The following is a 12,223-nucleotide window of genomic DNA, read 5'->3' on the forward strand; positions in this document are numbered from 1 at the left end:
CCATCCTCTGTACAACATCTCTCATGGCTGGTCATCCATTCTCTGCTTGAAAACTTCAAGTGATGGAGAGCTCATTCCTTTTCCAGGTAGCTATTCTCAAAGTTGTACAGCTGCTGTTAACGTTCTCGGTCAGACCCTCTGTAACTTCCTCCTTCTGCCTTCTAGGGCCAAGCTGAAGTCGATTCCCTCTTCCATGAGGCACTCAATGCTTTTCTTGTCTATACCTTTTTTGGGGGGGGATGGGGGCGGTAGAGAGGGAAGGTGGGGAAGGAGGATGGAAAGCAAATTCCCAATATGAAGAAATGTCCTGAGAATGCAGGAGACAAAGAAACGAAAAGACAACCAGGCACAGAGACAATCAATTTCCTTTAGTCTTCTACCCACCACAGGGATCTGGGTGGCCTCGGTTGCCATGGCACCACCCTAGGGCTCCTCCCCCTCACCGGCCCCCCCACCTCCTTAGAGACCGTGGAGGCTAGGTCACATGACCCCTCCATAACCACACCTCTGCAATGTCAGTGGGTCACATGTGGTAGCAACAGATCACGTGGCCAAATTCCCTTCTCTTGTCCGGCTTGCTCCCCGCCTCCCCATCACCCAGTTCTTGAGCTGCCCTAAGGCGCATGAATGGCCAGTCACGTGCTCCCTCACGTCCCGCGTGCGCCAGTCTCTCCCTCCTCCTCCTCCTCCCCGTTTCCGCGCGCCGCCTTGGCAGCGCCGGTCACGTGGTGAGGGTGTGGGCGAGGGATCCACTCTAGCCCCCGGGAGTCTATGGTGAGGCCTGCCGCGTCCGGCCCCTCGGGACCGAGTTACCCTGCATGGCTCCGCCGAGGGCGGCTCGGGTGCCTAGATAACGGTCCGTCCCCGCCCCACGCGGCGCGGGCCCCAGCGCCGGAGGAGGTGAGTGCGTCCTGGGCCGCCGCGGGCTCGGCGAGGGGCCGGGCCTTTCTCCGGGAGCGGATTTTGCCGCGGAATTGGCCCGAGTCCCCGCCCCCTGCCCTCCCTCCTTTCCCCGCGTGCCGGACCGGGAGGCCGAGCGAGCCGGGCTGCGGGGCCGCCCAGCGGGCGTGTAAGGGCGGGGAGGGGGCGCGTGGGCTCGTTACTGGTGTGGTGTAGACGGGGGAAATGGGGGCGGAGGGGCTCGGACTGGTCTTAGCCCGGCTTAACCGTGGCTTGTACTGTGCCGTTGCCAGAGTTGGTGAAGGGGCGGTGAAGAGGATCCCGTTTCCCCGGAATGGTCGGCAGGGGCCATAGCGTAGGGCACCCCAGCCTGGCCCGGGTCGGAGCCGGTGTGTAATTGTAGCCGCCTCCTCCTAGGCACAGGATGGACATTCCTCGGTATGAACCAGTGGCCGAGATTGGTGTTGGTGCCTATGGGACGGTGTACAAGGCCCGTGACCCCCACAGCGGCCACTTCGTGGCACTCAAGAGCGTGAAAGTCCCGACAGGAGGAGGAAGTGGCGGGGGCCTGCCTGTCAGCACTGTCCGGGAGGTGGCCCTTCTTCGGCGGCTGGAGGCCTTTGAGCATCCCAACGTGGTCCGGTGAGATGAGACTAGAGGGTTAAGGGTGTGGGAGGAGGAGCATGGGGGGAGGGCATGCTGTACAAATAAGACAGAGAAACCGGAATTGGTCAGGAGCGCAGCAAAGAGGACTGTGAGGGAGCGAGCCTCCCCGGTAATCATCTGCTCTGATCAGGCTGATGGATGTCTGTGCCACTGCCCGAACTGACCGAGAGACCAAGGTGACCCTGGTGTTTGAACACGTGGACCAGGACCTGAGGACGTATCTGGACAAGGCCCCTCCACCAGGGCTGCCCTTGGAGACCATTAAGGTGTGAGCCTAGGAATGCTGGGGGTGGGGAGGTAAATGGGAATGAATTTTGGAGAGGAGGTATACATAGTCCCCAGACTTCTTGGCAATGACCTTGTCACACTTTCTTCCAGGACCTAATGAGACAGTTCTTAAGAGGCCTAGACTTTCTTCATGCCAACTGCATTGTCCACCGTGACCTGAAGCCAGAAAACATCCTTGTGACTAGTAGTGGAACAGTCAAGCTGGCTGACTTTGGCTTAGCCCGGATCTACAGCTGCCAGATGGCACTCACACCTGTGGTCAGTGGGAACTCTTAAGGAGTAGTAGTTTATTCTGGAGGTGGCCAAGAGAGGAGGTGCGAATGATGAAGTTGGAGGAGAGGACAGCTTGGTACAGAAGGGAAATTTTGTGGGACTTCCTATATGTCAAAGCTTCATCCCTACCCCTTTCCCATCCTCCCCTTAGAGGTTCCTTTTTCTGTCTCTTTCAGGTAGTCACTCTCTGGTACCGGGCTCCTGAAGTTCTGCTGCAATCAGCATATGCAACACCTGTGGACATGTGGAGTGTTGGCTGCATCTTCGCAGAGATGTTCCGTAGGAAGTGAGGAGCTCATGAGACTTCACTCGCTCCCCTTCTTTAGTCACCAGAAAGCCTCAGTTCTTATCCCTCCTATACCCTTCCCGACACAAAAGTGCTTTCCATCTGTGAAAGTGCTCTAATGACCCCTGACAATTGTTACTATTCTTGGGACCTCAGTGATTCTCTCCCCCTCCCCTCAACCACTCTAGACCTTGAATACTATTCTTTTATCCTTTTTCTGCCTTCAGGCCTCTCTTCTGTGGAAACTCTGAAGCTGACCAGTTAAGCAAAATCTTTGAGTAAGTGAATAGAAAGCTGAAGCAGGGTTTATCATCCCATATCCTTCTGTGGAAGGCTTTTAAGAGTCTTGTGAAATTGGGGAGAATCCAGGGCAAGCTCTTAATCACAGGTCTCCCTTATCCTACAGTCTGATTGGGCTCCCAGCAGAAGATGATTGGCCTCCTGATGTTTCTCTGCCCCGTGGAGCCTTTACTCCTTGTAGTCCCCAGCCTTTACAGTCTGTTGTGCCTGAGCTGGAGGGACCTGGAGCACAACTGCTACTGGTAAGGGGCAATGGGGAGAGTAGAGAGACAACCCTCCCTTTCAGGGAATTCAGAAGGGGCAAAGCACAAATACGATGTGAATCACAGATGGTAGAAGGTTTAAAAGTCATGAAAATTGGGAGAGAAGGGGTTGGAAAGGAAGGAATCCATCCTAAGGATGGTCAGAGAGGTCTTTTCTATTACTTCAAAACATTCTAACGTTCTTTTTTCAGGAAATGCTGACCTTTTGTCCCCACAAACGAATCTCTGCCTTCCGAGCTCTGCAACACACTTATCTACAGACAGCTGGGGAAGGGAACCCAGAATGACTACTGGAGGGACTGTATCCAGGACCAATACAGAAGGAAGAAGAAAGAGCTGTCATTTCCCCTCCTCACGGACACTAGGATCACTCTTACTGCCACCATGATGTATGGCATTACAAGGCAGGAGAGAGAGCATGATCCTCCATACACATACCCCTCCCAAATCCTTAACCATTTTACACAGAATCTTTTACTGCCTTAATGACATTCCCCTATCACCAATGCCCTTTGTGAGACATCCCTCTCTGAGATTTGGGGGGAGGGGGAGAAGGGGGATTTATACAGGAAAAAAAAAAACACGAAGCTGGTCTGGTTTTTATGTTTCTGGCTCTGATTAACTGTGAATCTGCGTTTTAGTGGGGGATGGAAATAAGCAACATAGTTTAAAAGTGACTGAATAAGGCTTTTGTGGAGTAATATAAATAACATAGGGCCTGAGAAGTTAATACGGTCTTCATTTGAAGACAACATAAAAATAGCTTATGCAAATACAGGGTTAAAAAGGTTTATTTTTTACATTCACTACACTATCCAAAAATACAAAGCCTCTGCTTTCAGTGACATGAGAAAGTTGTCACCTTTGGAAGACCCTTACCCACCCACCCCCCAAGGAAATCGCTTCTATTCTGGGTGATTGGCTGTGACTTGGCTGTGATTAACCTTGGAAACTTGAAATCCTGGGCAGGGTAAGACAGATCAAGCCAGTCTAGGAGAAGGCTGGCAGAGCTGGAGTTTGCAGGGGGCTTCTTGCCCCATTCAATCACATGCACTTGATAAATAGCATGCCCCTTCCTGGGGGTATGGGGGTGTGCTCAGAATCTTCCCAACTTTGCCTGTCCCCAAAACTTCATGTCAAGGACAGAAACCTAACTGTCCAATCAGCTTAGGGGGTGTAGCAAAGAAGGACCTCTTCCTTCTTCCTTACATGGAAAAGGCCTTGGGGTCCCCACCATGAGGGGGAGTGGGGAAAATGAGGGTCAGGAGCATCAAGAGATCTTTATAGGAAGGCACTGGGGTTTGCTCGAGGGTCCTTCTGATTCCGGAATCTCATTGCTAGCCACACACCCAGGATCTGGGAGAGGGGGGGAAATGGAGACATTTTAGAAGGAAAGAAATGTAAGTGGTAGTGTAAGAGGGAGAAGTAGCACCCATATACAGGGCATTCAAACCCACACTAAGTTTATAGATAACACTTGGGAAAAAGGGCTGATGTAGAGGATAGGAAGTCAGAAGGAAAGGAAGGCCTCACCTCTGTAAAGCTGAAGAAGAGTCCAACACCCCCTAGGATTTTCAGTGCTTCATCTGAATGCTTGAGGAATTTGTCTCCACAAACCTGGCACTTTGGGCTCTGGGTCTTACAGAGCTAGAAATGAGAGGATTCAAAATTACGGTTCTTGGCAGATAAAAAAAACTTGTCCGACCCACCCCTTCCAAGTGGCCATATTGATCGAAGTGGTTAACCAGTATTAATGTCAACTGATCATCACTCAACCTTCAACCATCCCTCATCTTGCCCTCTTTTCCAGCCATTCATTCTTCATCCAGCTTCTGTAATTTCATAATGCCAATCCCCTTCCCCCTCTGGACGTTATCCACTGTTATAATCCCCAGCCCCCATCCTCACTGCAGTGCAGAAGGTATAGTCCTGGGAGTATAAGGTTGTGGAGTTGAAGAGGCCACAGCAATCCAAACTTGTCTCCAGTTCATTCCGTGTTTTGTTAGTCATGACCAACCAATAGGTGCTGATGACATCTTTCTGGTAGAAAGAAAGAAATGGAGTACTAATAAAACAATCCAAATTCTAACTGATAAGCTTTGTGCCCCAATTCATCATCTGAGGAGCATGGAACAAAACCAAGGGTCTGCGGTGTTAACAAGAGTACAATGATCATATATATTAAGATTTCTGTTTTCCAATCACTCAAATCCCAAACTAACCAGAAATCTAGGGTTTGGAGTCAGGAGACTGGAAGTGGTAGACTCTGAGAGATTCTTAGAAGGAGGAAAAGGAGGGATAGAAGCTGCTGGGAAGAAGAGTAGGGAAATGTGTCCCTTACCTGTGTGTTTCTGTTAATTGCCAGACAGGAGCAAGAGATTACAAATTGGAAGATGAAAACCAAAACAAGTATGATCATATACTGAGAGTGGGACTGAGTTAAGGAAAAAGTAACCAGAGACATTCACTTTAATCATATCCATCAATACTTTTGGTCTCATGCCATCGTGAGAAACTTAAAAGGAAAACCAATTGTTTGTTCTACACTAGGGAAGGAGGTAGTTGTCATTAAGTAAGGCATGATTCTAACAAACTACCTGGAATCCCCTGGACATTTTTCCTTCTGCTTCTCAGTCCTCCACAACCCCTGCCTTCTTCCTCTCCCCCTAGAATGCTGGCCAGATCAGGATACAAAGAAAAGCAGGACCTGGTGGTGGTAGACAGCACCGATGAGACCAACCACGGCAATCAGGAGGAGGAAGACACCCACCGCGATGACTCCCCCGATGATGTGGATGCTGGACACCAGCCCCAGACCCTTGCCCCACGCTGCCACACCAATCAGCAGCAGCCCCACCAGCTGCGAGAGGGGAGGGGGCGGGGGAAGGTTAGGGCGCAGGGCGCGGCGGTGGACCACGAGGGCTGGGGGCGGCCACGGAGGGGTCCCGAATGGGTCTGCAGGCTTTTCTGGACCGACCAGCCCTCCTCTCTCCCCCACTCCCCACCCCCGGCATCGTCAGGACATCGAGACCTGCTAATGGAACCTTGGGCTCCTTTCCCCTGCCGCTCTGGGGAGAGACTAAGACACTGGGACTGGAGGACTGACCACACACCCCGGCCTCCCACCTCCCCGGGTGTTCCCATTCCCCCATCGTGGCCGGAAGCTCTCTCCCTTCCACGGAAGTCCTGGGATCTCCAGCCCGCACTGCTCCCCCCGGAAATCCCCCTAGGAATCTTCTTGGAAAGCCGCAAGGGACCTTCTCCCCACCGGAAGTCCCCCAGGGACCCCTCCCCTCACCATGTAGACCACGTTGAGCGCACACAAGGCATTCTTGGAGCAGGCAAAGCCGCCACAAACCATCTTCCCGGCTCTGGGGACCGGGATCCCGACGACTCAAGGGTGCGAAAGGTCTCGGGGACCGTCCGCTAAGGCCCCGGCGGCTTCTGTCTCTTTAAATCATCTTCTACCAAAACCCCGCACTCTGCGCCTGCACCGTCCCGCCCCTGCCTCCGGATTGGTAAGGCCCCAGGCTCACTTCATCATTCGATTGGTAAGTCTGTCGATCAATCGAATCAGGAGTCACCGCCCAGGGCTCCCGCTAACACCGGCCCGTTCATCATTGGGCGAGATGTAAGAAAGGGGCGTGGCCTCCAGTGACTCCCGTAGAGGACTAGGGCTGCTGCTGCCGCTGCTGCCGCCACTACTGCTGCTACAAAACCCCGGATGACTGTGGACCTCCCCACGAGAGAGAGGCTGCGAGTGGAAAGCTGGGCGGGGGGGCTGGAGCAGAGCCGGGCGCTGAGGTAGAACTGGCACGCGGGGGGGGAGGGGGGAAATAGGGGGCTGAACGCAGAGAAGGGCGGGGCAGCAGGGCCCCACCTCTGGGAGATCGCCCCCCCGAAGCCCCTCCCCCCAGCTTGTCCCGCAGTGACCTCATGGGGAGGTTGTTTTGTTGTGGCGTTACACTCACTGTCTGGACCCCGCCCAAGGCCTGCGAAATCGGGCGGCGGGCCACGGGAAGGCGGAGCCCCGGCTGGAGGGATGGAGAGACCTCGGCAGTCACCCAGCCCAGCCTCTCCATTTTACAGACGAGAAAACTGAGGTTCAGGAAAGGAAAAGAGAAAGTGGGCTCGTGTCGTGGTGCAGGCAGTAGAGACAGGAAGACTTGGGGTTCAAATTTTGCTCCAGATGACACTGCCCAGCGGTTCGAGCCTAGGCCAGTCACTTAATCTGGATGGGCCTCAGCTTCCTCATCTGCAAAATGGAGATAATAATAGCTTCTCTGCCCCACAGAGTTGTGAGGATCAAATAAAATAACGTATGTAAACCGAAGTATTATTATCATCCTCATCTTGTGCTGGAAGGCACATTAGGCATCTTCTAGTCTAATCTCATAGATTTAAGAATTAAAAGGGAGATTAGAGATTATCCAATGACCAATCTTTTCATTTTGTAGATGAGGAAACAGGCCCTGAGAGCTGAAGTGACTTTTGTCAAAACGACACAAGTCTTTTTGTTGTTGTTGTTGTTGTTGTTGTTTTGTTTTTTGGTTAGGCAATGGGGTTAAGTGACTTGCCCAGGGTCACACAGCTAGTAGGTGTTATATGTCTGAGGCCGGATTTGAACTCAAGTCCTCCTGAATCCAGGGCCAGTGCTCTATCCACTGTGCCACCTAGCTGCCCCTGCACAAGTCTTAATTAAGCAGAACTGCTCAGCTCCTAACTTTGTGTTTCCTCTGTAAAAGAGAATGGTATTTACAGTTGTAAATGACAACAAGAAGTATTAACTGGGAGGGGTGATACCAAAGATAAAGGAGGTAATAGCAATAGAAGACCTAGCTGCCCTTGGTGAATTCTGATCACATGACTCAGATGAACTACATCCTGTGGTCCAGAAAGAACTGTCAGATGTGACTGCTGAGCCACTGTCAGTTATATTTGATAGAGCATGGGAAATGGAAGAGACAGTACAAGACTGTGAGGAAGGGTTTTATACTATCAAAATGGAAATTTTTAAAAACGGAAGAGAACACAGCATCCAAAGGATAGGCCAAGGAACTTGAGTTTGATTCCTGGAAAAATTCTAGAAAATTAAAGAAATGATTGACAAACATCTGAGAAGGGAAGCAGTGGTTCCAAAGAGCTAGGTCATGCCCGACTATCTTCATTTCCCTTTTTAACAGGATTACTAACCTATTAGATGGGGGAGAATGCTGTGGATATATTTTACCTAGATTTTAATAAAGCTTTTGATAACTTATCTCATTTATTCTTGCAGAGAAGATGGAGTATGGGTTGATGAATACATTCAGATGGCTTAAGAACTGGTTGTGTGAAATAAGAAATAGCTATTATAATTCAACATCACCATTACAAAAGGTCTCCACTGGAATAAGAACGTCAGAGATCTCTGCCCGGCGCTGTTTAACATTTTTATCAGTAACTTGGACAAAGGCTTAGATGGCATGCACATCATATTTACAAAGGGCACTAAGCTGGGAGGTTTAGCTAACACACTGGATAATAATAATAGTTGTTCTGAAAAGGATCTTAGGGTTTTAGTGGACGGCAAGTTTAATGTGAGAGCAGTGTGTTGGGGGCAGCCAAAAAACTAATGTGATCTGCATCAAGAGGAGCATAGCTTCCAAGAATCCTGAGAGAGGGTGATAGTCCCTCTGTGTTCTGCCCTTATCAGACAGATCTCATCTTCACTCTTGCATTCAGTTCTGGGTGGCATGATTTAAGGAGGACCTTGACGAGCTGAAGAGCATTCAGAGGAGGGTAGTCAGATTGGTGAAGGGCCTTGAGTCCATGATAAGAGAATCTTTTGGAGGAACTAAAAACTTGTTCATCCTGGAGAAAAGAGAATACGGGGGACGTGGTAGCTGTCTTCAAGTATTTGAAAGGGTGTCGCATGGGGGTAGTTAGATTTGTTCTGTTTGGCAGAGAATAGAAGCAGAGTCCTGGATAGAAATTCCACAGGGGTCAATTACAGCTTGATGTCAGGAGCTAACAAATGGATCTCTTTGGAGGTCTTTAAGAAGAACCTTGACAACCATTTGTTGTGTATGCTCTAGTGGGGAATTCCTTTGATGTATGGCTTGAACTAGACACTGATGTCCTTTTCAGCTCTCACATTCTATTGATTCTAATTCCAAATCCAGTATTCTTTCCACTACAACATGCTGTATGTACCCAGATCCTTTCCTTTCTAGGATAGGAAGTTACCAGCCTTAGTTTTCGCATACAGACTTCTGATTTCATCAGTGTGGTTTAGAACTCTTGGTATAAAACTCCCTCTGCTGTTGCATATTTATTACTTGCAGTCTTAGAGAGTTGCTTGGGACACTCATAGGTTAAGCACCTTAATAATGATAGTATGTGTCAGAGGCAGAAATTGAACTAATTCTCCCTAACTCTGCGGCCAACCCCTCTATTCATTATGTTAGGAGATGCCTCTCCTAGTACCTTTTGCAAAATTCAAAAGGAATGGGACATTGAGATAGCTGCTCCCCACCCCAAACCCAAACTCACAAAACTTCCAGGTCATGTGAGTAGCAAGATGGCAAACTAAACATTTTCTCTAATCCCTATGACTTCTCCAAAACAGAAATTATGTGCCAAAGATAAAGCAACTTCAGCTGTTTACATCGTTTAGGACACCCAGAATCCAGAAGAAGGTTAAACAATAAGGACAACCCCAAACCTAGGAACTGACATTCATTGACCCTGAGCTCACTCAGCACCCCTTCTGCACCTCCCACACTACCAGCAGCAAGGATGTACTAGCAGACCAAGGAAACCACACAAGTTTGCATCAAAACCCACCCCTACACTCCAGTCCCTCCGCTCTTTCCAGTGCTGTGGAGACCCCAGTTCCAGGCTTCAGAAATTTCTTTGGTCCTCAACAGCCAACTTGGCCACATCCTTCAGGAGTAAAAGCCTGCTGGGAGCTGCAGAAGTACCAGTGCTGCAAAGCTCTGAGCTGCTGGTTCTGGACCAGAGAACTGAGGAGCCGAGGGAATGGGACAGGTCACCAGGAAGGAACACTGTGCATGCCAGGGGCTGTATAGCATTCCACCAAGGCTGAGGGAAAGAGTACAGCATCCAACTGGGGCTAGTTCTGACCACCCGAAAATTAGTTGGGGTAAAGACCTAGGCTAGTGAACAATGAAATGCCCAATGTGGGAGGAACCTGAGATGCTTTGAGATTTAGCCCCCAAGGAAACCACAATCAGAGGGGAGGGGATCAGAAAGTGAATGATAAGAAAAATAAGGGGGCTGGGGAGCAGAGAAAGACTGAAAATACCAAAGATTCATGAAGAAGAAATCTCAAACTCCTTGAACATAAACTAATAAATCGACAGAAAAAAACAGTAACAGTAGAAGGAAATATAGCCTCCAAATATAGAAAATTAGTGCAGGCATCTATGAATAAATCTACAAAATGAAGGAAAATGATCCAGCACTTCATGAGATAGAGGACCCTATGGAATGTGAGGAGAACATGGAACCACAACATGCTGTTCCTGAGTGGTTTAAAAGAAATGAGAACTTTGAGGGCAGAATTTATAGCTTGCACAGCAAAAATAATGAATAGAATAGAAAAACTTGAATCTTCAATGACAATCTGCACCAAAGAAACAAAAGAGAGAACAATAGATTGAGAATGCAAATACACAAAAGTGAAGGACAACCTAGAAGAAGAGAAGCAAATAGTAACATTAACAGAGTTTCTCCATGGGCAACTACAAACCCAAGCATATGTAACCATGTCTTATGTGTGTGAGGAGGTTGAAATGTACTTCTTCCCAGGCGCTATGCTCTAGAGACTTTTAATGATGGTGCCACTTTCTCCAAAAAAATTTCTCTAAATCCCAGGTGAAAATGATCTCCCCCTCATCAAAACTTTCCAAATACTTCACATCTGGACTTCCTCTTTGCACTTCTATCATTCTGTCTTGTATTAGTTATTTTGTGTATGTGACTTCCCTTCCCCCCACCAGGATTGTAAACTCTGTAAGTCTGCATCCTTATTTATCTTTGTGTTTCTTTGTGTGTGTGTATGTATGTGTGTGTATATATGTATTTGTGTATATATATATTTATATATATATATAAATAAAATCTTTGTATATGGGTTGGGTAGCAGGTAGTTAATGTTTCTTGCACAATAAGGACCCATGTAATTACAGAATGTAGTATATAAATGTATTGAAATATTACTGTGCTATAAGAAATGATGAATATGATAAAAACAGAAAAGCAGGGGAAGACATATGAAACGAAAAGTGAAACTGGAAGAACTGGAGAAGCCATAGACACAGACACGTGTGCTATAAAACTTTAATGAGCGAAGCCTGGCCCCAAATACCTGGGAGAAAATACCTCCCCTGCTTTTTTGCAGAGATGGTGGTTATGGGTAGAAAACACTACAAATAATGTCAAACTTTTTTAATATGTTGGTTAGTTTTGCTGAACAACATTTTTTTCTCCTTTTTTCTTTTTGATTCTTCTCTCTGGGAGAAGAAAAGATGCTTTGGGAAATATTGATATAAAACCAAGCTCACTAGCTCACTACTAATTTATATTTTAAATAAAAATTTCTTGAATATTTTGTTGAACTAAAGGAATTCAGGGAAGATACTGGGAGAGCATGAAACATTGTAGAATGTTAGAACCAGAAGGGACCTTAGCATATAATAGCCTCCTTGTTTTACTGACATCCATGGACTTGAAGTGGTTTGCCCAAAGCTGTACAAGAAATAACAGAGGGGCAGCTAGGTGGCAGGTAGGTGGTGCGGTGAATAGAGCTCCAGTCTTAGAGTCAAGAGGATCTGAGTTCAAATCTGGCCTCAGACACTTGACACTTAATAGCTGTGTGACCCTGGGCAAGTCATTTAACCCTGATTGCCTCACCAAAAAGAAAAAAAAAAAAGAAGAAAAAATAGCAGACTCAAAATTTGAATCCAGATCTAGACCCCCAGTTTAGTGACATTCTTTCAACTAAACTGTGCTCCCTACTTTCCTAAGGTTCACCCTTTTCTTCACCTCCCCCCTATCTTGAATGGTCAAGACACATTCATGTAAATTCACCTTGTACCTATGCAAACATGCACATTCATTACCACAAAGTACAGTTGGCATCAGTTCAGCCCACTATAAAAATCGATATGAAAATAGTCCCATAACACAAGCACACATACCACACATGGATGTGTTTGCAAGACATCATAAGTCAGGTGAT

General features: G+C 48.0%; 2 protein-coding genes across 4 annotated transcripts; one reads left to right on the forward strand and one right to left on the reverse strand.

The window, feature by feature from the left end:
• The first annotated feature begins 814 nt into the window (after positions 1-814).
• On the forward strand, positions 815-3,579 carry CDK4 (cyclin dependent kinase 4). Of its 2 annotated transcripts, none has more exons than XM_027855046.1 (8): positions 815-900; positions 1,318-1,542; positions 1,697-1,832; positions 1,945-2,112; positions 2,304-2,413; positions 2,641-2,691; positions 2,820-2,955; positions 3,168-3,579. In XM_027855046.1, the coding sequence occupies exons 2-8, from the start codon at positions 1,325-1,327 to the stop codon at positions 3,261-3,263; spliced, it is 915 nt and encodes a 304-aa protein (XP_027710847.1). In that variant the 5' UTR covers positions 815-900; positions 1,318-1,324; the 3' UTR covers positions 3,264-3,579. The 2 variants fall into 2 exon arrangements, with proteins under 2 accessions (XP_027710847.1, XP_027710849.1); XM_027855048.1 differs by lacking the exon at positions 815-900 and adding an exon at positions 1,023-1,069.
• Positions 3,580-3,749: 170 nt separating this feature from the next.
• Positions 3,750-6,451, reverse strand: TSPAN31 (tetraspanin 31). 2 transcript variants are annotated; one of them, XM_027855049.1, is made up of 6 exons: positions 6,275-6,451; positions 5,669-5,836; positions 5,318-5,398; positions 4,885-5,016; positions 4,510-4,623; positions 3,750-4,332 (listed from the first exon to the last, which is right to left on the reverse strand). In XM_027855049.1, exons 1-6 carry the CDS (start codon positions 6,335-6,337, stop codon positions 4,258-4,260), a joined length of 633 nt encoding a protein of 210 aa, XP_027710850.1. In that variant the 5' UTR covers positions 6,338-6,451; the 3' UTR covers positions 3,750-4,257. The 2 variants fall into 2 exon arrangements, with proteins under 2 accessions (XP_027710850.1, XP_027710851.1); XM_027855050.1 differs by having other exon boundaries at positions 5,669-5,683; positions 6,275-6,449.
• Between the last annotated feature and the right edge of the window lie 5,772 nt (positions 6,452-12,223).

This window comes from Vombatus ursinus, unplaced genomic scaffold (assembly GCF_900497805.2).
Source record: "Vombatus ursinus unplaced genomic scaffold, bare-nosed wombat genome assembly UNPS02010769.1, whole genome shotgun sequence".
Classification (NCBI taxonomy): domain Eukaryota; kingdom Metazoa; phylum Chordata; class Mammalia; order Diprotodontia; family Vombatidae; genus Vombatus; species Vombatus ursinus.

What these genes read in the sequence shown, in the direction of transcription:
- CDK4 (XM_027855046.1), top strand. Translation starts at nt 1,325, where the DNA reads ATGGACATTCCTCGGTATGAACCAGTGGCCGAGATTGGTGTTGGTGCC. An exon ending in GAGCATCCCAACGTGGTCCG is followed by an intron (nt 1,543 to 1,696) that starts GTGAGATGAGAC and finishes TGCTCTGATCAG; the next exon opens with GCTGATGGATGTCTGTGCCA. An exon ending in TGCCCTTGGAGACCATTAAG is followed by an intron (nt 1,833 to 1,944) that starts GTGTGAGCCTAG and finishes ACTTTCTTCCAG; the next exon opens with GACCTAATGAGACAGTTCTT.
- TSPAN31 (XM_027855049.1), bottom strand. Translation starts at nt 6,337, where the DNA reads ATGGTTTGTGGCGGCTTTGCCTGCTCCAAGAATGCCTTGTGTGCGCTC. An exon ending in CAATTAACAGAAACACACAG is followed by an intron (nt 5,017 to 5,317) that starts GTAAGGGACACA and finishes TCTTTCTACCAG; the next exon opens with AAAGATGTCATCAGCACCTA. An exon ending in ACTATACCTTCTGCACTGCA is followed by an intron (nt 4,624 to 4,884) that starts GTGAGGATGGGG and finishes TCTCATTTCTAG; the next exon opens with CTCTGTAAGACCCAGAGCCC.